This window comes from Sturnus vulgaris, chromosome 1 (assembly GCF_052056855.1).
Source record: "Sturnus vulgaris isolate bStuVul1 chromosome 1, bStuVul1.hap1, whole genome shotgun sequence".
NCBI lineage: Eukaryota > Metazoa > Chordata > Aves > Passeriformes > Sturnidae > Sturnus > Sturnus vulgaris.
Window position 1 is genome coordinate 42,482,521 of NC_142243.1, and position 27,518 is coordinate 42,510,038.

Consider the following 27,518-nt stretch of genomic DNA (forward strand, 5'->3'; position numbering starts at 1 on the left):
CCATCCCCATCCCTATCCCGTCCCGTTCCCGGTGCCGGGCGAGGGCAGCGCGGACGCAGCCATGTCGCACGAGGCGCGAGTGATCCGCACCGGGGTGAGCAGCGGGGGCCCCGCGGCCCCGCCGCCCGTCACCGTCGCCTCCTCCTCGGCGGGCTCGGACGCGGAGCTCATGGACGGCGGCTATTTCCGCTCCTGCGCCGGCATGCTGAAGGTGGCCCAGATGGTAAGGGGCGAGCGGGGCGGAGGGCGCTGCCGGGGCTGCTGCCGGGGCCCCGGGAGCCCGCGGGAATCGCGCTCATCCCTGCCGGACGGTCCGGGAGAGCCGTCGGGTGGCGCTGGGGCCGCGGCTCCGAGCGGGTTTGGTCCCGCAGCTCTCGCAGCTCCCAACAGGACGGAAAGCCCACGTTCCCCTGCCGTCTGTCGGGGGCTGCCTTTGCCTCTTCCTAAAGCAGCGATGAGCACTTCTGAGCAGGCGGACGTGTGCGGGCCCAAAGCAGCAGTGTTAACTTTTTGCCATTAACAGCGGTGGCCCCGTGATGCGATGGCACATCGTGCTGCGGTGCAGCGCCTCGTTCCGTAGCGTGGGTTAGTTTTTAGGGGACAGCGGGGCCAAGTGGCAGTGCCCACTGCGATGTGGTCCAGGTGGGCACCGCAGCTGAGGCTGCAGCTCCAGATGGCTCCGTGCCCTGTCAGAGACCTCCAGCAGTGACCCAGTGACACAGGGAGGGATGTGGGAAATGTGTGGCTGAAATTCAGAAGCAGTCGATGGTGGAACGCTGCCAGGATTTCAGCTGATGCCTTAAGTCAGTGCATGAAATTCAGCTGCATGCAGATGTGGAGAAGATTAACAGATGGATAAGCTCTTTCTCATTTTTATGGCCCATAACTATCTGTGGAGTGATTTGTCAGCTTAATTACAGTAGTGGCAGTGATAATGCCCAGGAAAGAGCATGAAAGACACCATGTACAGATACTTCCACACGTACGTTTTCATCCTGCAAAAACTTGTGCCTTGACGGCGTTTTATCCTGGAACTGTTGCCTTCATCTTTCGTAAGCTCCCAGTGCCTTTTTTCCCCCTGCCTGTATTTGTCCAGTCATTTTTTTTAAAGTTGTGTAGGTTATTAGCACCCAGATTTCTAAGCTGACGTTTGAAGTTAGGATTCCTTATGTTTTAAGTTACTGAGTAGTAATATAAAATCCTCAAGTTTCTCTTTAAAAGCTGCCCAGATTTTTCCGTTTGTTATTAGCTGTCAACTGCCCTTAGAAATGACCCTCAGTAGCAAGAGGTGAAGTTGACCATGACTGGTCCTGGCTGTCTCCAGCTGCTGAGCATCTGCCCTGTGCTCCTGACACCTTGGAGCTGTCCCTCACGATGAATTCTGTGCAGCAGGAATTCAAAGAGTTGTCTGCTGCTTTCTTCTGGCTTGGGTTGTTCCCAAATCATTGAGTGGAATCTTTGCAGGAGACAAGTGAGCATGTGTCTACGTTACAACTGAACCTGTAGTCCTAAAACAGTAGACTTGTGCTCTGCTGATGAGATGAAAGTCTTTGCTTTCACCGTTGTAGAAAGAACAGTTCCTTTTATGGACTAGAAGTAACTAATCCTCTCTGCCTCCATCCTGCTGTGGTGTCTCTACAGCTCTGAGGTGTGACTCCTAAAGCCACCACAGCATGGTTATTTGTGCTGTAACGTCAGTTTCTGGTGCATGTATTAAGTGAGTGCATTCTTTACATGCTTTACATATTTTCATGTGCTGGATGTAAATCTAACTAATTTTATGTAATGCTTCACATACTTTGCATAAAGTCATATTTTATCAATGCTGTTCAATCTAAAATTCACCCAAATTTAAGCAAGTGGCTTTCTGTGGTGACTTTAACAGATGTTAAAATAATCTAAATTATTTTTCCTTTGCACTCTTTCAGCTTCACCTTCTTATATTTTTCTGCTTTTCATCTTGCCTGTAAACATCAGTAGGAGTTACCTCAGGTATTCAAGGAACTTTGGGCAAATGAACTTCTTGCAGTATCACATATCACAAATATCTTCTCAAATAATTCCATAAGAAAACCAATTGTTTATGTTGTAGCATGTAGAAATAACCATGATACATTAGTTTTAGATTTACTCCTGCATCCAATAAAATAGGGAGACCTAAATATTTTTACAATTCTCTTCTATCTCTTCTCAGACAATATTTATACCCACAGCTCTATTTGAGCATTCAGTTCTCCTAGTACAAAATGTTGGCAGTAACTTCTTTTGGTAAAGATTGCTTTATGCTAAATCTGTAAACATTCCTGCACTGGTGTGGCTGGTGGCTGTAATCTTACTGAGAAGGAGAACCCTTATGCTGGCAAAGGGCAAAGGCAAGGTCATTTGGGTTAGATAGATATTACTAAATTATATACTGGGTCTCTGAGTGGTTGTGGTTGTGAAGAGGAAACGTTAGAAGTTTTGTTCTCTTTCTTCCTCAGTCCTCTTTACCAAGAAATAGAGGATGTGATAGAGAGGAAGAAAAATATTTCATCATTTACTGTAATGCTTAGGGCTGTTTGTTCTGCTTGCAATCTAAAAAACCCCAAAGATTCGATGTATATGTGAGTGTGACATAAATCTAATAGATGACAACAACATAGAAGATAATGTTACAGCTGTTCTGCTGAAAGACAGAAGGACTGAAACTCAGGAATTTTGAAGAGATTGTGCATCCTGAATTGTTGCTAATTTTGAGTATTACCGGTGCTTTCTCTTGAAATTCTGGGTGCTGTGGTGTCTAGCATAGAATGAAATTAAGAAAAAGAAGGTATTTCTTGCCTGTAAGCCTACACAAATTCCTTTACTTTTTTTTTTGCTAGAGAATTTCTTTAACCTTGCAGAATGGTTATGGCTTTGAAAAGACAGTGTATTTTATGCATTGACTTCATGGCCTAGGGAGTAGTCCATAAATATGTTGAAAAATAAAATGGAAGAGAAAACATAGTTATGCAGACTTGTGTAATTTGTGTGGCAATAAGACAATTTGAAAGCTGCTATTCCATGTGGGACTATTACTAACCTTAAATGGCGCTCTTTTCAAAATCCAGTCTGAACTGACACTCTGATTTCAACAGGAAGTTACAAAATATTTCAACATCCAATGTACTCCAGCTTGTTTAACTTGATGTTGTTAATACAGCTTTTGCTTTTGCTTTCCTTTCCTTCTCTTTTTCTTGGTATTTGCTGTTTTGCCAAGATCTCTTAGGGATACATGCGGGATCCTGCTGTGGCCACCTTGATTCTGCAGCAGCAGTGTACTAAGCGTGTGTATCAGTGTGCACAATACACTTAGACCAGAGAAACTGACTTGAATGATTTGAGTTTTAGCCAGCTTCCCAAAACTGACACAGGTGGCACTCTTCAGCATGCGGCATGAGCTGGGCTGGTTTGGTTGAGGCACATTTGCTTTGTGTCCCTGCTTCTACTGCTGGCTTGTTTTATTGTAATCATTTGTGGGAGCTTCTGTGGCTTAGCTTGGCAAGTTCTCAGTGGATGTGTTCTTGAGAGTTTTTTGAGGCATCCTCTGCCATTAATGTCAGTGGTGTGAATGTGCATTTGTGTTGTCACCTGGGTGACTCAAGTGCCAGCGTTGATAGATTGAAACAAGTCCGCTTCCACTGAACTTGTCCTGGAGCCCTCATGTGCTTTTTATATTTTTACAGCTGAAGTCTGGAGGATGCCACCGACACTGTACTGGACGAGGTCCTGCTTTCAGCACAGCCCGTGTTAGACAGGGAGCCTGTGTGGGTGTCCCCTCTCTTTGGCACTGGGTAGGAGTGGTTGTGTCACCTGTCCAGAGTGGCTGGTGCAGAGCTTTGCGGGAGTGTGGCCACACAGACTGAAGAGAGACAAGGGGAGCTGAGAGCTCACATGCAGGAGAGCCATCAAGGCCCAGCACATGCCTGTGCAGGTCTTTCAGGCTTCTCAGACTGTTCTTGGACCACTCCTTTTTCCTGAGAGGTGCAGTGACCCATGGCTCCCTTTGCCTCTCTTTCACCTCCCCCAGGTTGGGCCAAGCTAACTTTGGTCACAGCTCAGACTGAAGGCCATTGTTCCCACAATGACACCACTGTTCCTGTTACAGATCTCTCAGAGTAAGCACAGCCTCAGAACACAGGGTGTTTTAGGCTAAAACCAGTGCTGATTCTGACAGCTCAATATGAGCCATCAGTTTCACAAGACAGAAAACCAAAAAAAAAATCGAAATTACGTTCTCAAGGCTGAAGAAAAGATTTACAAGCAATTGTAATGTAAAAAAGGATAAACTCAATAAAATTGACTTAACAACGTCATTTTAACTTGTTAAAAATGCTAAGGCAATAGCTAAAGCTTTTCTGCAGAGTATCTATTTAACTTCCAAAGTATGCCTTGACAAAAGCAATGACATACTTGACAAGTGAATGGCCAACAAGACAGTCTGTAATTCTGAGCAGCTTTGAAGTGTGCTGAAACCTCTCTGGGTTATTTGTATATTAACATATAGTTGCATAATAATATTCAAGAGAATATTCATTCATCTAACACTGAAGGCTAGAGAATGCTGGTAGTTAGGTTACTGGAGCCAAGTTCCATTTCTCAATGTGCTGTATTGTATCAGACAAATTTACTGGGGAGCTATATTTAGAAGAAGTTAAAATATGAAAAGAAAGAAAAATCTGTTGGTGCAGGAAAACAATTCCTAATAAAAATCATGGATGGAGGAAAAAAAATTCACAAAAGCTAGTGCTGCTTGGAATTATTTGAGAGCTACTCCATCTTTTAACTTGATCTTGAGACTGAAACATCTTTCTGTCCATGGAGGTGATTGAAGTAAAACATCTAATTCTGTGCAGCAGTGTGTCAGTGACATGATTTTGCCTCTGAGGTAATAAAGCTTCTCAGTCAGAAGAGAGGCATTCTGGTGATGTGCAGAGCTGCTAAAATTGTAAGCCTGTCTGTGAGTCCTGTATTAGACTGTGCTTTCTGGGGGATTGAGGAAAATCACCCCAAAAATGTGCAAGATAAACTCCTGGCTAAGCTATGAGACACATTTTCTGAGGAAAAGGTCAGAGCTGTTGTAGCTGCTCATTATTTTTGTTTTTCTGCTGGAAACTGCAGTAAAAGGACCTTGCTGGGCATGCTGAACAAAGAGAAAACAAAAAATTATCTTAGATGGCTCCAAAGTAAGCTGGAGCACTCGAGTAAGGAACGTCCAAGCTTAGTAATTAATCCCAGTAGGACTGGGAGGTCCTGTTATTTCCCCTCTGAGAACACCAAACCTGGCTGCCTCAGTCACTGCTGTTTTTTCCATGCCACTGCTCTGGGTGGCCATTTTTTTCTGGCCAGGTGTTTGCATAAGAGCTGGAAGGAAACACTGTGTTCTCTGCACATTAACCAAGGAATGCTCGCTGGTAGGCTGACACACTTTTATTTGATGAGGTGACGTTTCACAAGCAACACCATTTTAAGGATTTTTCCCCTTCAGTCTTGTCTCCATGGAGCTGTTCTCAGCTGCAGTGGTGCAGGTGTCCACCAGGTTACACAGTACCAGGGAACTAATGGAGCTTTACTTCAGCTCTCTGGTTTTCTTTTCCCATAAGTGTTTTTAGGGAACAGTGCAGCCATAGAGGCTGCTGTGGGCAAGAACAAGTGTCTGGCATGGAAGGGCAGGAAATACATAAGCTTGAAGTGGTTCCATGAGTTTCAAGCCACATCTGAGAATGTAGTCCTTTTGCTTTTTCTCTTGGGCAGGGGAAGGTTTTGTACCATCTGTTTTAATTTCTTTCTACCTCTTTCAGGAAAAGGAAATAAACTTGTAATTTTTCTGATGTCCAAACTGCTCTAGAAAGCTAAAAAAAAATGAACTCCAGTACATTTTGTAAAAAGGCAATTATAGTCATTATTAAACACTAGGATATCTCTGCTCTGAATGTATCAGTGAATGTTCTATTTGTTACTTATTAAAAGAGTCTTTCTGAAAGCTCAAACTTGGAGCCATCTTCCATTGCTTATTTGGTGCATCCATTAGGATTTGTTGCAGTACATTCATTTGTTGCAATGTCTGTGCATGTAGAGGTGATCCTTTCACCTCTGTAGAGGTGATTGAACAGGGGTCAACAAATAGATTTTCTGAAATAAAAAAAAAGATAAATGAAACAGAAATTTACCACATCACCTGAGATGTGTTTAGTATGCCTGAAAGAACAGAGTGAAGTATTGGCAGTGGTTTCCTGGCACATTTGTTTTATGGGAAGTTAAAAATCTTAGGTCAGATGGTGTCTGTGGATAATAAGATGTGGTGAAAAGCGTGGATTCTTACTGCTCTGTGACTTCCTTTTAAGATGTGCAAGAGCAGTGTGTTTGTTCCCTGTCCTCACTTTGTTTGGGGACGGTGTCCCTTTGAACGTCGTCCTCTCCTGCCACAGAGTGACAGAAACCAGTGGATCCCTCGTTTACAAGTCCAGTCTCCATCTGCTCAGAGCCTGTACATGACAAAGAGCATCCTTCACTGCGTTCCAGGACTGCAGGGGCTGGAACAATTTGTTGTGCCTCTCTGTGACCCAGTAGAAGCCATCAGTGAGAGAAGCACACCTGACCCTGAGGCTCTGTACCTGCTGTGCATTGTCCCCCAAAGCCAGACAGTGTTTCCTTCTATGAGTAAGTGTTTCCTCTGCTCCCCTCCCTGGGGAGTCCCTGTGAGGTGTTCACTCACTCCTGTGGCTGAGCTGTCCCCTTTGTGCTATTGTCACGTCATATGTGCTGTGGCCTCGTCCTCCTATTTTGTGGTGATATGTAAAGTATACAGCAGCCAGAAATTGCTGTTTTCTGTACACAGAGTTCAGACTCTCAAATCTGTGAATTCCCTTCACTCACCTGTGAGCTTCCTCTTCTTTGCATAACTGAGATTCTTAAAGGGGTCATTGTGGCTGAGACACCTCCCTGCACTGTGACGATGGCCATTTGATGAATGTAATGGCAAGGACAGATGTGCCTGGCTGGTCAAGGCTAGGTGTCTGCAGCTTTCAAAGCCAAAACAAACTTGGCTGCTGTTCCTGCAACAATAGCAGCAGCTGCAATGCTTAGGGCTTCCTCTTCTGCTCACAGCTTCCCTTAAGGAAAATGGAAGCGTGATGATGACAGAAGTGAGAAGCTGCTTCAGGGGGAATTTTCTTATAATATTTTTGGCAGTTTGTTGGTTGTTTCTTTTTTTCTTAGGAGTACCACTAATGAGTTCAAGACACAAATGCTGACAGCTGGGCAAGAAGTATGCTGTTAATGTGAGATGACCATCAGCAGCTCAGAACTGCAGACTTGGCCTATTTTCTTTGAGTCTGTAATCATGCTCTGCAAGAGCTCTTTTCTTTGTTTGGGAAAAGCACAGTCCCCCCTTGCTGCTTCTCACCTGCTGGCTTGTTGAGCCTTTTGGCAATTGCTTGAGTATCCAACCTCCTAGCAGACACAGGAGTGCTGTCCAAGCCTCCTGGAGAGAGGCCTATCAGTCTCCAGGTGCTCACTGAAAGCTGCAACAGTGCCACGGGGAAATCTCATCTATTCTCATTTTTCCCCCTCTTTCATCTGCCCTTCACTTCTCTGGCACCTTGCTAAGCATCGAGTATTTATACTTAGAAAAGGTGTGCAAAGACCCACCCTGATCCAGCAGCCAGGCTGTGATTATGCCAGTTCATCTGGGGATTGTCATGATATTTTCAGGAGCTCTCACCTGTGTTTTCCTGATGAAAATCACAATATGCCATTACAGCAGACAACATGGACTTCGGTGATGTAAATGAGTCCTCCTCTTATTCAAGGAGACCTTGCTCAAGGCTCCTTTCCATGGCTTAGCAAAGCCCCTGCTGGAGATGATAGGTGAGAACTTCTCAGCTGCTGTCTTTGTGACTGCCAGATGTCAGTGTGGTGATCTCTGAGGCAGGGAGAGATATGGCAGGTGTCAACTGAAGATCTGAATCAGTCAAGCACTAAATGCCTCAGACAGCGAGAAGGGGCTGTGTTGTGAGCAGCATCTGATGAGCAGATTGCTTGCTGAGGGTTGGCAGGCGGAGGCATGAGACATCACTGAGCGGTTCACATGGTATCCCTTGATCTCAGCAACAACTTCCAGGAAGATGAGATTGCTTTTTATTTTTTTCATGCATCTCATTTGATATCTTAACTAGAATGATCATCACCCTGGGGTGCTGGTTTTTGTGTTGTATGTTCCTATCTTAGTTTTAACTGGCTCTGTGCTGCTAGATATGTATTGGATATCCAGAAAATGGTGGAAACTTTGCCTCCTGTAAATACACACAATGTACCCATGGCTTCTAGCAGCCAGCCAGTCTGAACCAGGCTTGCTTGGCCAGCCAACATGGGCTCCTTCTCTGTAGGTGGTATTGCCATGCACGGTTTTGGTGGATCCATTTTTAGACAGCCATGAAATTCATCTGCAAAAGCTCTATAGCTGACAAGTATGGATTAAGCTCTTTCTATCTTGTATATCAATGGCAATATGGGACTTCACTGGCTTTTTAGTGGGCAAGCAATGCAAACAAGCCAAGCAATATATCTGAGAATGGTCCAGAGTGGCAGTCTCAGAGGTACCTGGTTCCTGCAAGCAGTTTATCTTCCCAGCCAACTAGAAGGAAGTATGGCAGGTGAGGTGGGCAGTCTCCTACAGTCGTTCTCCATTTACACAAACCTATTCACACTGTGGACTGTCTTCTCCTGTCATTCTGTCTGACTTTCAGGTTTACCAGATGGAGAGAACGGTTGATGTGGCTCTCCAGGAGGATCTAGATCTCTTGACTTGCAGGAGAGAGAAGTATCAGTCACAGCTTGCTATGCAATTTTTGACTCGGGAGAGATTTGGTTATACTAATTCCCCTCATTTTTGGTTGCTACCACCAGATACTGCAGTTTCTCCTAGGGGAGTGTGGACATTCAAGTCTCTTACAATGTTTTTTACGTCTTGTAGTCTTTTGATATGTGAATTAGAGACTCTCCCTACTATGCAAGGTAGGTAATCTTCTACAGTGGGGTGAACAGGAGCCACGTGCATATATGTTTTTTTGCAGCAATAAGGTAGTATTCTTCTAAATGGGCTCATTTGTGTGTGACACAGTTTCCCCACAAGCACCACAAGTGGGAGGAGGGCAGAGAGCAGAGGCTGAGTGATTGTATCTTTGCATCTACAGAAAAATAACACAGTTATGTAGAGGACGTGTCTCTGCTCTTACCTGAAAGAGCAGGCTCATCCATAATTTGGGGATTATTACTTGGTGAGAGAGACCACGGGAGTGGGTGGCCAGCTAGCTGTTACATGGGAGCTGTTGCCTGCACAGAGAATTAATTCCTTATTAATAAAAGAACAAGCTACAAAGTGCAAGGTTCTGCTGGCTTTGTTCACAGTAGTATTTTCAGTTGTTGCAGGTGTCACCTCTTTGAAAGTTAGAGGGAAAGCAGCTGTGTTTCCCAGAGTTGGAGCCTTGCTAGGGCCTTTGCTGTATTAAACATTCTGTTCCTATCCTTTGCAGACATGCTAGCAATCAGCTGTGCCATTAATAGTGTTTTGCAGTGGATTTTTTGTGTTTAGGAAATTGTTTGTAACTTGCATTATGCCACTTGTGCAATGTTACTCAGTTGCTGCAATACTTCGAGGGTCATGTGTGCAGCTCTTACGTAGATTGAAAAAACTTACTGATTGTGCTTTCACAGTTGGAATGTTTTAAATTTAAGTTGATTTTTAAACAAATTGGAGAGGAGAAGAAGAAGTAAAATTATGAGGTTGTGGGTAATAAGCTTTTCTTTTTTTAACTAATTCACTACCTGCTGATAGTATAGCATATTGTTTGCCATGTAAGTATGAAGTCCTCATCTTTCAGTAAATAACATGCAGGATTGTATGGTGCCTTTCAGTGTGTGCAGGCTGCTGTGGGATTGAGCAGGGAGCTAGTTCAGCTGGCATGGGTGGGATTGAAGTCCTGCATGCAGTGTGATCAGTGGCAGGCAGGATTTAATTGCAGCTAGTCTTTACAAAGAATTGCCTTTTTGATGATCATGGCTAACACCCTGCAACAAGGGCTCTTTAATAATGTCCTGCATATGCTGGTTCTGGGATTACCCCACACCCTTTTCTACCACTGAGGCCTGGGCCTGAGCAGATAGATAACTTCTTATTAATAGATGTAGAACACCACTTGCTTGTACTTAGGATTGTCCTCTTATCTGTGTTGTAGAGGGTCTGAATAAGATTATTTTGCCTTTTCTCACCCTCCCACCATTTTTATCTTCAATAAGTAGCCTGTGGATGGTGGTGCACAAGAGAAGTGACTTATCAGAGGCCAGGCAGCCTCCTTATTTTAGCAAAGCAGCCAGACAAGAAGGAAATCTGCCCAGACGCAGAGGCTGAAAGATGATTGTGCAACCAAAGACTGACTGCTTCACAGAACCATGCACTTGCAGGCAGCTGATTTCATCTGTCATTAATGAAGTTTCAAATGGATTGTGCCTTTTATCTTCTTTTTCTAGTCGGGCTTTACAGCTCACATTTCCAACACTGCCCTGGAAGAAGGAAATCTCGATTATAGCAGCAGTCAACATTGCTGCTTAAATTAGCTGAACCAGTCTTGCATGAACTGCAGTTGTAACCTTGGTCTGTGCTTTGCTCATCTTTCTGATTTGGGAAGCTGTTAAAAAATAATTTTACTCCATCCAGAAATATGTACTTAATAATACGTGGGTGTTGCCTCACTGTGTTGAGGTGTAACATTTGGAAATGCACAGCTGTAGTCAGTGACATTTCTCCGGAGCACAGTTATCCTGATTGGCTCTCGTAGGGATGGAAAATTCCATTTACTATCTTGGCTGGTGTCACAAGTTGGAAACTTTGACTTTTTTTCGTTCAAATACAAAAAGCATTTAGCTCTTATATTTTTTTTTAAAAGGCTGTGATGAAATTGCATGAGGGTCAGTGCTGTCCCTTGCTCCAAATCTGCAGACACAGTTTCTGTACAATTGCTTTCATTAAAACTTGGGTAAGTTTTAAGATAGTGGGAATCAAACAGGTTTTATTAATTTTATGAATAGTTCTCAGGGTCCTCCTCTTTTCAGATTCAGGAGGAAGGACATTAAAGCAATACAAAAGTTCATCAGTCCTCCAGCAAGTACAATGGATGAGAAAGAAAAGCACTTTTAAGTATTACCATCAGGAAACTGGTGAGCCAGAGCTGCTGCCTACAGTGTTTGTTCAGGTGCTACAGGTGTAGCACTATGCTGAATCCTGTCCCCTGACATTTTTCCCCTGAATGGTGCTAATTTTTGGTTAGCTAATTTCAATACATGCCCTGATGCAAGAGAGTGGGCAAGACAGTTAGGAAACATTAAAAGAGGGAATTGGGGTGCATTGTCGTGTATAGAGAGAACTTTGGATGGGAGAGAATGAGAGATACAAAAGGAGAAGAAATATGGACTGTGATGGAGGGAAAGAAGAGGAAAGGGGAATAAGGAGCAGGAAAAAAAGGTAAAGGAAACAGTGGAGACAAGAAGTTTTCTCTTATGGGAGGATATAGTAGAGGAGGAAAGTCAAGAAAAAATGCTCTGAGAAACACAAGGATGTGGTTGTCCATTGCATGGCAAAGTAGTTAAATAAAAAGATAACAGAGCTGGGTGGATCATACATGAGGAAATGTATGTCACGGTATTATGGTAAAACTTTGAGATAAGACTTAGAGTGTTTCTCTGTAACTGGGCACCTTGAGGCAATTTTTCTTCTTATTAACGTTATCTTTCCTCCTGGAGTTAGGTTAGCATTTCACATCTTATTTCTGTATACACAAAGAAAATTATTATCCAGAGCTTAAAGTTACATGGTAAGATAGCAGTTTCAGCCTGGCAATTCAGTACATCATCTTGGGATTTGTAAAAACCATAGTCTGTGTCTTTCTGCAATAAAGTGTTCTAATATTGTTCTTTGTACCACCACAGGAGCTAGACATCCAGATAAGGGGTAGGCCACATGCAGTGAGTTAACCCCAGCCAGCAGCCAAACACCCAGCCAGCCTCTCACTCACTGCCCTCCCCTGCAGGATGGGGAGAAAATAGAAGGAAGGCAAAAAGACCCATGGATCAAGGTAATAACAAGGAAATTACAAGGAAAGCAAAAGCTGCACACACAAGCAAAGCTGTAAATTCTTCCACTACTCCATTCAAGGCCAAGCTGGATAGGTGGTCTAGTTGAAGGTGTGTCTGCCCATGGCAGGGGGTTGGGAATAGATGGTCTTTAAGGTCTCTTCCAGCCCAAAACACCCTGTGAATCTATGATTCTATATGTAATGGTTGCTTGGGAAGAGAAATGCCATAACCTGAAATATTCCCCCTTAAACCTCCTTGTCTTGAGCTTTTATCACTGAGCACAACATCATATGGGCTGGAAAATCCCATTGCTCAGCTGGAGCCAGCTGTCACTGCCAATGTCTTTCCTACTTGTGAGCCTGCTTTGGGATGAGGGGAGGGAGAAGAGGGGCAGAGAGCCTTGTTGCTGTGTGAGCCCAGCTCAGCAGCAGCTGAAACGCTGATATATTATCAACACGTTTTAACCATAGAAAGCCCAGCTCCTGTGAGCTGCTGTGAAGGCAGCTTGTGTCACACCCACACCAGAACATCACCACTGTGCAGAGGCTTGCACAGCCACAGTGGGAAAGGATAAGCTGTGCTCCACAGTCACTGGCAGAGTAGTGATTGTGACTATTGCTGCACAGGGGTGACTGAAAATGTGCAGTACTGAACAATCAGGGATGGTTAAGAGGATGAATAAAGTAATCCTAGCATTAAAGATTAGCAAAGAGTTTATTTGCAATGTCTTGTGTGTGGCGTGCTGTTTGAATCACTGCTCACAGTCGATTATAAGTAAATAAATGACAGACAGGAAATAAATACCAATTTCCATTTTACAGTGAGCTAGGACTCTCATTTTTGTTTATCTTGTGTGCTGAGGTAGCAACTCAAAGCATCTCTCAGAAAGTGAACCTTTTCCTCCTTTTGCTTTGTGGTGTGGCTTTCTCTTTGGATGATTTGCACACCTGCTTGTCTGGTACATCTGTGATCTGTAGATTGTCCATTTGTGCTAAGGGGGAGCAGGGAGGAAAAGGATATGAGTATTTTGGTATGGTTTTTGGGGGATTTTGTCCTGTCTTTTTTTGTTTCTTTGCTTGTTGGGGTATTTTTAGTGAGCATTTTCATTCACTCTGTAAAGAAAAATAAGTCATCTTGCCCTAGACGTTTATTAGCAGTCCTCAATTTTTGCCTTTATTTTACATGTCTGAAGTGTTTTGAAGGTGCAAAACTTCAGCACAATGCATGTGAAGTCTTTATTAGTCCTCATTTGGTGGCTGGAGGAGCTGAAGTGGTGAAATACATGATTTACTGAAGTTCAGACAGAAATGGGGTTACAAAACTGGGGTCAGATTCAAGAGTCAGTGACTTACAGTTCCTCCCTTGTTGTGTCAGTGTTTGCCTGTGGAAATGGGCCTCTCATCTTCAAAACATTAGGCTTTCCTTTAAGAGTAGGTCTTGTCAGTATTGGAGATCATGCAGGATTTATGTTTGTGCAGGTAGCTGTGTCTGGGGAAAATTTAGTTCTCTCCAAATGTTACAGAAGAATTAGGTATTGGCAATAAAGCCAGAGCTTTATTTATGATATACATTATAGCAGGACAGTAGAAAAAGATCATACAAAGCACTTGCACAGAATGATTCCTGGGTTATAAAACTGTTCTGTGGTCAGATAAACTACAATCTTCTACCTTATGAGCAGAAAATGCATTGTGGTGCCAGCTGGCTTGTAGGTACATGCAGAGCAAAACAAGCCCTTTCCTTTGTTACCCCCAGGGCACTAGTGAAGAAAATTGTAATGTCTGGGCTGGTGGGCATGCACTTCTGCCTGCCCCTTCCTTGCAGCAGGTGATTCTCTATTAGAGAGCTTCTTGGAGAAGATCTATTAAGCTTCTTTGAACTTGCTGGCTTGGCCTGGGCTTTTCCATCCGTGCTGGTGCACTCCAGCACCGTGTGTGAGTGGGGGAGAGCCCAGCCCTTTAGTCCTGAGGGGCAGGCAGCTCTTGGGCAGTTTTACTGGTGGCCTCTGTGACGGTGACAGGACTGGAAGCCACAGGAGGACCCAGCCAGCAGAGAGGCTAAAGGTTGTTTGGCTGGCTAGCTCTGGATTTCAGCATCATGCCCAGCCCACTCCCATGTGGACAGGGTGTTTGGAGCCAAGCTTTCTCTGTAACCTAATTGAATTTGAAGGACTACAGCCACCCAAGAGTGAGCACGGAGAGTTAGAGTGGAATTCAAACCATCTGAAATCAGGAGTACAACAGCATCTGGGCCTAATGCCATGGGCCTTTTCTCCAGTATGCATTTGCCTTAGGAGTAATTGGAAGTTGTATCTTCTTCCTAATATAATTGCTTCTTCATACAAAGGGCATGATTCCTCACTTTTTGTTAAGAAGGTGTTGAATTTTCCTGCAGTGGAAGATTAATTTCCTTGAAGTCTTGATACACATTTTCCTTGTTTTTTACTGAGTGTAATAATGACCAGTGGACTTCAGATGCTCATTCTTTGTCAGGGACAAGAAGAAACAAGGAGGAAACCAAGTGAATTTTAAAAAGAAACAGCATTTCCAGGGAACACGTAAAGAAGCATTTTACAGCACAGGGAAGGAGACTGTATCCCTCATGTCCAGTCCTTCCCTATCTTCTCTAGCCTGGGAGGTACAAAGGGAAGTGTGCCTTTCTGAACAGATTGATGTAATATCCATGGGCAGGAAGGAAAATCCAGGGAATTACAGGTTTGTCAGCTTCACCTCAGTCCCTTGGAAGATGATGAAGAAAATCCTCTTAAAAAGCATTTCCAAACATGAAGGACAAGAAGGTGATCAGGAGTAGTCAACATGAATTTGCAAAGGGGAAATGACCAGCCTTACTGCTTTCTGTAATGAGGTGAGTAGCTTGGTGAACAAGGAAAGAGTGATGGATGTGGTTTACCTTGATCTTAGTAAGGTTTTAGTCTTCCCTAACGTCCTCACAGACAAGCTGCCAGGGTATGGATTAGATAATTGGGCAGTGAGATGGATTTAAAACTGAACAACCCAGCCCAGAGGGTTGTGATCAGTGGTACAAGGTCCAGTTGGAGGCCAGTCACTAGTGGTCCATGCTGGCGCTGGCAGTGTTCCACATCTTCATTAATCACCTGGATGATGATACAGAGTGCACTCCTGGAAAGTTTGTAGGTGATGAAAAACCTGGGGAGAGTGGTTCATGTGCCAGGGGTTTGTGCTGCCATGGAGAGGAAGAACCTTGGCAATCTGGACAGAGAAGAGTCTCATCAAGTTCAACCCAGAGAAATGCTAAGTCCTGTATCTGGAGACATGTGAGGGTAAGCCCCTGCACCAGTACAGGCTGGAGGTTGAAAAGCACTTCTCCAGAGAAGACCTTGGGATCCTGGGGGACAACATACTGACCATGAACCACCAATGTGCTTTTGTGGTGATGGTGGCCAACAGCTTCCTGGGGCACTTTAGGAAGAAAACCACATCAAGAAAGAAAAAATTTTGTTTCATTTTGTTGGTAGATCTGAGTTAACTTCAAATCAGAATGGAATTTAGGCTTGGTAAGGTATGTCAGTGCCATTCAAGAGGCAGCATTTTGCACAGTCACATTGCAGAGGATGCAGTCACCTAATCTTCAGCTCCAGGCAGGGAAGAGAATGCAGGTTCTGTAAAAGTGTTTCAGGCTCTGTTATGTCTTTTATGTCTTAAGTGCTGATTGCCTTTAGCTCACATTGACTTGACTGCAAGATAGTTCCATATATATATATCAGTGTCCCTTAATGTGCTTCATGACTCACTCCAAATATCTGTTCCAAAGGAGAGTCAAGAAGTAGATTAGTTTAAACCAATCGACTTCTATGAAACAGAGTAAATATGGAACTTTTTTTAAATCCAGAAATCCCTCCTTGAGGTTGATTGATGCATATCGTCTTTATTTTGCTTCTCAGAAACCAGAAAGCACTTAAATAATAGTGCCCTACCATGTGTCCCTCACCCCTTTTTGTAATGCAGGTCTGGAGCCCAGATGTATATTGTGGAGCACACTGAAATCTTCTGAGACTGACCATCACTTGACTTGTACTTCTGGTCACACTGGCTTGCTGGCTATGGGTTACATCTGTGTTGCTCTGATGACCTATGAAATGCTATATTGAAATGGAAATAGCAGTGCCCTGGATTTTTTTTTGTGCTTCCAGTTTTTATTTTCAGGGTGTATAAACCTGCTCCCCTGAGCACAGATGCATAAAGAACACTCCTAACATTTGATCACTTCAGTGCTTTGCCATTCATTTCTCTCTCTCTCTCTGCCACAAACTGACTTCTGAGATAGATGTTCGCCTGTATCCCAGACAGTTACATATTTATCACTTTATCACTCAGTTCTCTGGAAACCAGAATCCCAGGGGGAAAAAAGGTACAGTCATCACTCTGTATATCATGATAAACCAGTATCTGGTGAAAGAACTTCACAGAACTTCAATACTTGTCAGTTTCAAATAACAAGTGATACTGTGTGGCTCTATTACCTGCATTTGTTAGCCTTCTTTTTTCAACAGATGAGTTTTAAACTCTGACTGTACCTGCACACAATATAGTGTGGCAGATGTGGTACAGTTTTATATAAAGTTGTTGAGAGGGTCCCCTTTGCACCTGTCCTGTGAAACAGAATCATGTGCCTATGAACTGAGGATCCTCTTTAGAAATGGCAGGTAAATCTCATGTTGCAAGATTTATGCTAAGAAAGTAAATACTTGACAGAAATATCGCTTGCCATAAAGTGGTTTCTTCCAATCTATGTGCTGAGGCACATCTAAAATCAAAAAAGGGAGAATCTTTATTAATTGGATTTGGAGTTGTTGTAGTCATGAAGAACTGTTGAAATGGAAAGCATGTTTATTCAAATCCACAGTTCTACCCTGTTGGGTGTTGAGCAGATCCTTCATTGGTACCATGTATCTTCTTATTTCTGAGGATTATGACACCTCAGATGTATTTTCTGTCCTTGGATGACTCACATTCTTCTTTATGCTTCTCAATTTTTATACCTTTTAACTGAAAAGAAAATTACTGCTATGCTTCCATGAAACTGAAAGAACTGGGTTTAGCTTAAACTAAGGTTTTTTTCCAGTGCTTTTTATTATTTTGATGGTTGTTGTATTTCAAGAGTCCAGTCTTCCTTATCCTTTGTACACTGTAGAAAAACCTGCTAAAGTTAATTGTTCATGCATGAAATGAGCCGGTGGGCAGATTTAATATTTCTGTGAATTAAGGCTTCCTTCTTGATCTTTACAGTGTAATTGAAACTAGGAACTGATTTTTGTGAAGACACCTGAGTAAGGGAAACTTCTTCTGCCCTCATGAATGTTGTCCTCATCCCACCTTTATCCAAGAGCAAGACTCAGTGCTTGCTGTGACTTGTTGTTGAGTCTTCCTATAGAATAAAATTTCATTAAATTTAGTTTTAAATTATGGAAATAATAGTTGTGTCTCGCATCACTTAGAGTATTCTCCTAGACTGTAAGGTAAATGATCTCCTTCTGATTGTTCAGGTTATTCAGTGGCTAAGTCAGATGTCTCTGCTTAACTGACATTAAGGTTCAGAGAGGTGGGCATCACTTACAGGGTTAAAAGCAAATCCTTGGACTGCCACAGTAGAAGTAATGGAGCTGGACCAGGTCTGACAACAGCTTAGCCACTTGTATGGGAAAGAACCCAGAGCACTGACTGTTTTCTTTGAAGCCACCTTTTGGAGGTGGTTCACTGTCAAGACATTGATGTGGCTATTTGGATGGAATTTGGTGAAGGTGACAGGTCCTTGTGAAGTTTTTACATACAGACCTTTTGGTTGCCCTTGTACATGCATATATTTAGCCTGTCCACTTGGAAATGACCAGGTGAAACTTGGCTAACACTTAAGGAGAATCTAAGCTATGTTGTTTGGGCGTTGGGTTGTTGTTTTTTTTTCTCTTCTAATCTTAAGGAAATTATTCTGATAATTAATGCAGTTGGTTAGGAATTTGGAAGATGAGTATGCAGGAAAGGATGGTGCAGTCTTGAAGTGCTGGCTTCCTCAGATAGTTTTTTAATGTCTAGGAGAAACACTTAAAATGTGAATCATTACAGCTTCTGGCTGACTTGGGATGAACTAAAAATTACAGTGGCTGAAAGCATGCATTGACTGAGTCTGTAATAAAAAAATATTTTAGTATATTCCCTGTTGATTTATTTTGATCACCCAGGTTAGCCAGGCTGATGGAAGCAGCAAGATTAGTAAAATAAACAAGTAGCTTTGGATTAAAGAAAAAAAGGAAATTGCTTTTGTCTTTAGCAGGCCTACAGCTGAAAGAAGTTGTACAATAATGCTTTATAGCTTTATGTGGCAATGTTAACTTATAAAGGTCTTGGGGATGAGGTGAATTAAATCAGTTCCTCCAAATGTTTATATTATTTACTCTGATACTGCCTTACAGTCTGCTAATACTTCTGCTCTGTAGGTGGCAGAAAAGGAAGAGTAAAACTGTTAACTCCTCTGATTTTGCATGTGAGAAATGTCACTAAGTGAAAGTGAAGGTGCATTGTGTTAATGGACACCTCAATTTTCACAGCTTTCAGTGAACTCCTTCTGAAAGTCTCTGGGGTTCAGATGCTTCAGTCACTGGTGCAGCTCCAGCCATTCAGTTCCATTTCTCTGTTTGAGACCTCTTCTGTCGTACATAGAGACATCTTCCAGTGGAGTTCTTCAGGCTGAAACTGCTGCTTTCCTTCTGTCCATTGCCCCTTTCCCCAGTCCTAATAGTTACTTCAGCTCATTTATCAGCTAATTATAAAACCTTATTATCATGCTTGTTATTTTGTCCTCCATTTTGCTGGGACCATCCCACTTACATTAGATATTTGTCTTCTGTTTCTAAGTGCTATTTTTTTCTGTGCTTAAAATCATCTCCATGACCCTCTGAGCATCATAGTGAAAACCTTGAATGTGCCTTTCTTTTGTTTTACAGATCTCACTGCTGATTGGATTCATTAGCGTAAATAATTCTCCATGGACAGATTACAGTGCATACAGCTTCTTTCAGATTGTCACCATGTGCGACTTGGTTATGATTTTGTTCTTCTACATCATGCACATTTTCAGAGTCTACAGGAAGCTGACTTGTGTTAGCTGGCCACTCGCGGTAAGCCTGGGTTCTTCTCCTCTCCTGGGGATTGATGTCTCACTTTCTCAGTCCATTCCCTTGTGCTGTCTCACAAAAATAGGCTGTCTTTCACTCAATTCTTTTTTGCCTTATATCCAAATCCTTTTGTTGCTTGTATTCTGTTCAGCAGATTCTCTAACCGTAAGATTTCCAGCTGATTTGGATTTGATTCCGCCCTCCTTTACAGAGACATAAATGTAGATTTACTATGTGGAAGGCAATAATTTTATTAAGAGGCAACTGAAAGGAAGCTACTGATCATCAAGCCTTCAGCAGATGGGTCCTAGCTCAGGTCATTTATAGCAACTCAGGGATTGCTAAAGTACCAAATCATAGCATTACAATTCATGTACTACATCCTGTCCCAAAATAAAGTCTGTGAGTTCTATTTAAATCAGATGTGCCTCTTTATGGTATGGTTTTAGGTAACTTAAACAATAGTAAAAAATAGAAGCCTTGGTCTCACTGCCATAGCCTGGCCATTCTTGGGATATCCTGCAGGATGTTCCTGTCTCATTCCCGCATTTCCCATACACATCCATCTCTCATATTCTAGCAGAGAATCAACAGGCAGCACCAAAAATGTGAGACCTGAACTTCCTCAGTAGCTCTGGCTCAGGTCAGCTAACAGAAGAGTTCTGCATGCTAGTGTGGGATGATGGATTTTAACAACCTCTTAGAACATGCCTCCCTTACATATGTTAGTTCCACTGAAGAAGGACCAAAGGAGTAGGGAAAGCCAGCTGAAGAGATAAGAGAAGAATTTTGCAACCCAAGAATTGGTTGGGTGGTGGTTAATGGAAGCTATGTAAGTAATTTACAGATCTAAGATAACAGTTTGTCCATCCATCCACTTATAACCAGAGAGAAAATTTTAGTTTTCTTTTTAGCTGAAGAACATGGTTAGGCTATTTTTTTTTCAAACGTGTGCTGCCACTATCTGTTCCTAAAGGATTTATTTATCTAGAGATAATACAGATGCAGTGATTGAAATAAAGGAGTGAAGTAAACTAATAAATGACAGTTTTGCAGAGCAGCATTTAATGTGTGAATCGCTGTAATAGGACTAAGCTATTTTTGCCTCTGCATGGGCTGCTTTTGAGGTTTTTTTTGCTGTCTGTTTAATTATTCCTCGACATTCCAGAGTTTAAGGCACTGAAATTTGTGGCTGCTCAGCTTCAGAAAACTTCATAGGATGTGATGCTTGAACATTGCTGCTCTGTTACAAAACAAACAACCTCATTTTCAGTCACATTTAAGTATCTTTAAAACAGAAGAGGAAGACATGTGAGAGAGTCTGGGAAACTACAGCTAGCATTTGGATGAGTTTCCTGGCAGGATCTTTACATTGCAATCAGGGGCGTGATTTGCAGCCAGTAAAGCTGAAGTGGTTCAAGAGGTTGTTCATTGCTGGCAGCTTTTAAAGCTTGGAAGTATTTCTCCAGAGGGGCACTCTTCCGGCCCTGCCGGGGGTTGGTTCTCCACCTAATGTGGCCTTTGATGACTGCTGCAGCTTTGCCCATCCCTTGGATTCCTCTAAAGTAGTAGCCTGTGTATACTGCTTTATTTGATGTTTCTAAGGAGGCAATGGCATGTCCCATTTGCTTGCTGCGTCATGGGCTAGTCAGAGAAGCCTCCTTATGCATATAATTTATTCTGGCAAATGCAAGGGTTGAGATTTTGATTACCCGAAACAAGTTTATAAATTAGGAAAGGAACTTGTGGTCTCAGAGCCTACTTTACAGGAAAAATCCTCCTCAGCTCTTTTTAACACCTGAACAGAGTGAAACTGGTATGGTAGGCTGTTCATCTTCTGGGCTTTCCTTGGACAATTTCCTTCTGGGACTATATTCTATCTTCTGGTTTGAGACAGAATCTCTCCTTTGTATTTGCTTGGCTCATGCTGGTAGTGCAATGCAGATAAAGGAAGCAGATATCCACCTGTCCCACCCCACCATACACAAGAAACAACCCACGTTCAGTGTGCAAACACCTGTTCTGCTTGTCATAAGCTTTGTGAGGATTCAAAATCGAAATCCATAGATACCCCCTGCTTGTAACAAGGTAAAATGGACTCCTAGACTGATACTTATCACACCAGAGAAGAGTTTAAATGTGGTGCCTTGGTACTGTCTCAGAAAACCCCATGGCAGTATGTTTTAGTGCAGCTGTGCTTTCCGTGGCTTCCCTCCCTTCCCTGTGGTTTCCAGTCTCAGTTGATACAAGTTTTTAGTAAATGCAGCAGTAGATCCAGTGCTTACTTTTTAGATTATCAAAAGTAGGAGTGCTTGGGTTTCCACTTATGCCATTTCAAATAGGCTGGAGAAATATGTCCTTAATGCTCCTTCCTTCCTCCAGAACCATCTCTTAAAGCAAGGTGCATACTTGACACAATGAAGTAATGTACCATGCTGAATTGAAAGGATTGTATCCATACTCAGTAAGTAAATCCTATTCCAGTAATATTAGTCGGCCCAAACTACTCTTTTTTGAGCAGAAACTGAGGTTTGGTATAAAATCCACTCACAAGGTGAGTTGCTGGGTTTTGGTTTTTGCTTTGTTTTGCTTTGCTTTTTTTTTTTTTCCCTTTTGACTATGTTTTGTCCTCTGGGTTTGAGGGTTTGAGTCATCTCTGCCAACTTATTTTCCTTCTGAGACATATCAAAATGCTTTCCAGATAAGTTTCCCTTCTGATGCATGCTCTACTTATCTTTTCAGGAGTTTCTTCATTACTTAATTGGTACAATTCTGCTTCTCATTGGATCGATTGTAGCAGCAACCAAGAGTTACAATATAACTGGACTTGTGGCTGGAGCGGTAAGACTGTGTTTATTAGGCTTGACATTTTAAAAATTGCACTATATATTAAGTAGGACATTGGAAATCTATCACTTGTACCTCTGTTTTCTTACAGACTTGCCTTACTTGTGCCTTGGTTGGGTGAACGATCTTGTAGCTCATTTCAGTGAATGTTCTGTAACACAGTGCCAACAAAAACATTTTGTTGTAGGATGCTGGACTCACCAAACCAACTAAAGTTGATATTTGTCCTGCCAGAGCGTTGAAACCAAAGGCTTCTGCTTTAACTCATAGGAATTAATGTGTTTAGGTGAAGAATTAAGACAATTAACTTTTGACAAAAGACTGTTGTAGCAGCTGGAACTTACCTAAAGGATTTCAGCCCCTGTTTGGCTTTCAGCGCTTCCTGTTCAAGATAATTTCTCCTGAGCTAAAACCCACTGGGGCTCTGAGCTGACCTCTGGCAGGTGCTCTCTGCCTCTCTTAACTGGAAGGCTTTACAGAGAGAGGCATGACTTCCAAGTGTGGGTGACAGTATTTTTCACAGTAGCAGGACCTGAAATACAACTCCTCCAGAATAAAGAATTACTCTCAGAAACTTAGTCCTGATGATGCAAACAGACTAGCAGACCTACCTGTCTTGTTTATTTGGCAGACAGCAGGGAAAGACTTGTTTGAATGGGGCAGTAAAAGAGCAGCAGAGGTGCTACAAACAGTCTTTTCTTTGTTGCAGAATTCTAGTGAGAAGTTTAGAAGCTGACACTCCAAGTTGCTGTCCATCTTTTTCTCCCTCCTTGTGTATGACTTTCAGTCTATCTTTCAGTTTTGACAAGACATAAGCTGCTATTATACTACAGGAACTTTGGGGTTTTTTAGTCTTTTGGCAGAAAGGAGTAAAAAAACTTGGGGTTTTTTGGGTCTGTTAATCCCATAAAATGTGTAGCTGAATATACAAAAGTGCACATACATGCATGGACTGTGTGTCATCTAATGCTCCATAAATATTTGTGGTTTGTTTGTTTTCTCATCCAGACTTTCGGGTTCCTGGCTACAATACTTTGTGTTATAAGCATGTGGTCATCCTACAAGGTTTCGTGCATCACACAGTCAACAAGTAAGTATCAGGCTTAGTAACTGCCAGAATGCTTCCCAAAATGAATATTTATATTTTCTGGCACAGGGCTGTGTCTACCTGGAAGGATTTATTAATGCCCTGGTTGTTGTGACTCAAAATTACTCAAAAAGCAATAATTCCCAATTTTCTGTCATCACAGATGTTATCACAGCTACTGTCAGCTGTTAACAAATAACTACAAGAGCAAAATAATTTGCTTCTAGCAAATAGTGAACATAGCAACACTTTCTTTTCTCCCTCCCCCACCCCTTACCAAAAGGTTTCCAGTGTGTTGCTTAATAAATGGGATGAATTTTTTTGTGGCAACACAAGTGACACTGTGTTTCTTCTCAAAGACGCATCTGTGTGAATCCATCACCTGTGCAAGACGTCTGCCTTACAAAACAGGATACCAAAGAGGAGCGTCCACTACTGAGGAGAGAGCCGTGGGTATTTTGTTACTAGCCTGGACAAGCTGGTAGCCTTTGGAAGATCTACTTGAATGCCTATGCAAAACAATGTTGTGAACCAAAGTTTATTTGCTCCCCCCACCTTCCCCCACCCAAAGAAGTTTATAATGGAGAACCTGCTTGTTTCAGAGAAAGACAACTTCTGTCTCTCAAGCTGGGCTGTGGCCATTTCCAGCTATTTGCAATAAGTGTATTATAAGGGTCTCATTTGGACAGTCATTTGGTTCTCCTTTCAGAGGGATGGAAAAGTTCCTTCCGATTTCCTCCATCTGTTTACACAAGGGAAAGCCTCCAAATTCCTACCTGATTTTTAACTTCCAAGGATTCTATATTTAACAAAGGAACAGTTACAAACTAATTTGTGCCTGGATAAGCTGACCCAAGCCTTTGTTACCTCTTTCTGTCAGAACTGTGGACTTTTTCTAACGTCAGTTCAGCCAGCATCAAAAATTATGAACTGCAGCATGAAAACATCACTGCCAACACTTCCTCCTAGCCCCAACAGTACGCGATGAAATCGGGGATTTTCTCCATGAGTTTTTAGCAATCAAAGATTATTCTTAAAAAATTCCCTTGCCAAATACAGGAAAATATGTACCCAAGGACATACATTTAATATTTTATGGGGTCTCTTTTTTTCTCCTTTTCATAGTAAGTCCACTTCTATAGAAAATTTCTATGCATTTGCTATAAATTATTTGCTTTGTAATCTAACAATGTTTATGGAAAGCCCATTGTGAATGGAGCAATATGCTTCTTTCTCTCTCTTACATGTGGTTTTGTCACTTCCTCTGCCTCAGCTGGAGTCTGTGCTCCTGGGGATTCTGCCCAGAGCCTGGACAGACAGAACAGTTCCATTTTGTCCAACCTGGTATCATCATGAAATTCTATGTAACTTCAGTGCTGAGACAATGCCTTCTTGGCACCTTTGCCTTTCCTTTGGGAATCTATCTCTGGTGAGCTGGGAATTCTTTGCAAGAAAAAAGGAAGCGGGGGCCTCTCTTCCTCCTTGGTGCTTCTCCTTTCATGCTTAGCTGTGAAACAGAACTTGGTTTATTCTGTCAAGATAACTGCATGATGGTGCAGCAGAAGTTGGTTTTATACAGTTTACCAGGGAAAACAGTCTGGAAAAAAAGCATTTTCTGGCCTGCTATATATTTTTCTATTTGTCTGAAATTCTGTATCAATACTGCTAAGTAATTTAATGGTTCTCTCAAAAAATTCTTTTTGTGCCTCATGGCATGTCAACATATATTGCTATTTGTTGCCACCTTTTTTTTTTCCATCCTAATACATTTGTCTTTACTTAGAATTTATTTTTAACTCTGACAACAGAAAATTGACCAACTGCTAAAGTGTCAAAAATTTTGAGTAAGTAAATGAAAATAACTGATCAGGTAACTTGAAGAGGTAAGAATCCCCCTCCTCATGGTGCACAGTTTCTGTGATTCTTTTTGCTATTCCTTTTCAAAAGTGCCCTATTTAGAGCAACACAGAGCAGGAAACAATTTGAAAGCACAAAATTCTGTATTTACTGGATGAAGGTACATACATTCACTCCAAGATAAAGTGCTTCAACATTAATACAGAAGTTTATTCAAACAAACCATATAACAGGCAGGTATATTGTTACTAATTTCATATTGGCTCTTTCTTATTTTTCTACAACATTCAACTTCTGCCCCCTACCTTCAGATGATGTGTTTTGTGCTTAGTCAAGAATGAGCATTTTTTTTTCTTTTTAACAACCAGAACTGAGTGTGGCTCAAAGGCTCTCTGGCTTAAGAGAAGAAACATTCTTCTCAGCTGGGACTGCATTGTCAGCAGTGTCAGTGATAGCTCAGCCTTCCTTGTGCTGCCAGCACAGGACCAATCAAATGGCCTTATGTGACAAGGGACTTCGTTCTGGGCACTTTAAGTGAAAATACCTGCAGAAGGTAATCACACACACACACCTGTGTGTGTGTGTGTGTGTGTGTATGTGTCAAATTTTTTGCAACAAGGGTGCTTGATCACCAGGACTGACGTTACAGTTTTTGGAAAACAGCGCTCTGAGTTTAATTTGGACTGATATGACAGATGTTTAAGGATACAAGTTCTCCTGTTCCCCTAGAAGAAAAAGACTGTGTTATTTCTCCTTCATGTCCTGAGGTATCACTTCAGATTGACATCAGGAACCTTCCTACAAGCTTTAAGCCCACTTGACAATCCTGTGGCAAGCCAGTGTTCTGCTGCAGACAGTGTGAATGCAGCTGAGACCTCAGTGCTGCAGTGGCAGTGGGGAGAAGCACCTGCTAAGGACTGGGGCTGGAGCCTGAGCTTGCTCTGCAGAAAAGGCTGCTTCCACTTTCTCCTGGAACCATGCCCTATCTCCTGGCACTATACTAGCTTTTTTTTTCAGCCTCTCACGTCACTCTGTCACCTGTCACCATATGGAGAAAAAAAGTCAAGGGGAATTTCATGCAGTCTAACAACCAAAGAATTTCTGAACTATGTTCTGTGATCATCCAAAGAATATGTTTTGCTGTAAGTGCACTTGCTTATACTGGATCAAGATATGTAAATTACCAGTTCCTTTTTGGTTTTTGTGCCTACTGACAGGGCTAAAATATTCCTGCAGCTTTGGCTGTTGTGACAGTGCTGGGTCCATAGACCTACCAGATGCTCCTAATCAGGATGCTCTCAGGCTGGAAGACTGACATCTCTGCTGCCAAAGTTTCTTTGCTTTCCCCAAATCTTCCTTGTGAAGCTTGTCAACCAAGAAAAGCACAGATTTCTGTTATCACCAGCTCCACCGGGGGGTCGTTGAATGACAGCTCCGTCTGGCAGGGAATTCGACACCTCTCTGCTGTACCTCTGCCAGCAAAAGTGTTTTAAGTTTCCTTCAGTGTCAACCTGGTTCTGAAAGCGCCATCTGTCTGCAACTTTGTCAAATACGGGATTCCAGCTGTTTTAGAAATAAACTCTGTTAGCTATTTGGGTGATGTGGAGAATCAGACTGTTGTCCTGGTCATTTTTTTCCTTCCTCTACAACACAGTGGGTTTCTCTCAGGGGAGTATCAGAATACATCCTGTAACTGGAGGACAATAGGTAAGAGCTAAAACCTGTTCCCTGCTGTTGTATTTGGATGTGCTGGTTTCCAGCTATCCCACCCAAAATTTGTCTGTCCTCTTCAGCTACAATATGAGTGTAGTTTATCCTTTGAGCTAACACAGAATTTGGGATTCAGTTTTTACTGAAAAATTATAATGTAAATGTTGGGAGAAGAAAATTGGTAGTACAAACTGTTTCATACTGTGAAAAAAAGCGAAACCTTGTGTTTGAGCTCTGGGTGCTTGAGGTAAGTTAAAGAGTGAATAGTGCTTTTGTAGGTAGAAACCGGGAAAATGAGAAGGGGAAATGAAACATTTTCAAAAAGAGGACGAGTGGCTTCCACGGTGCCGGATGAAGACACTGCAGGTTATGTGACCAGCATAACTTACACAGTTCTGTTGCTGAGAACTGGTTGCACTGTTTGGAAACAGCTCTCTATGTGGGGTTTAAAGGGGGTAGCAGGACACCAGGATAATGATAACTTGTAAGGAAGTGTGTGTATGGGGGTGCAGTGTTGAGTGCTGCTCCATGGAAGAGGACTAGGAACTCACTAGGACAAAAAGGAGCAGGAGAGAAGGAAGATCAGGTGCAAAAATCAGTAGAAAACTTATGAGGGGAGGAACTAATGTGAATGCCGTATGCACTAACAGAAGTGGTGGCAGATACTAACAGTTTGTGGCGGTGATGGTTATTAAAGGGCAGATCTGCCTGGAGTGACAGAGA

At 42.4% G+C, this 27,518-nt stretch overlaps 1 protein-coding gene across 1 annotated transcript; it reads left to right on the forward strand.

The window, feature by feature from the left end:
* CMTM7 (CKLF like MARVEL transmembrane domain containing 7) lies at positions 1-26,697 on the forward strand. The gene is made up of 5 exons (XM_014884066.2): positions 1-223; positions 19,124-19,297; positions 22,037-22,135; positions 23,150-23,231; positions 23,588-26,697. Exons 1-5 carry the CDS (start codon positions 62-64, stop codon positions 23,599-23,601), a joined length of 531 nt encoding a protein of 176 aa, XP_014739552.1. The 5' UTR covers positions 1-61; the 3' UTR covers positions 23,602-26,697.
* Positions 26,698-27,518: the final 821 nt, after the last annotated feature.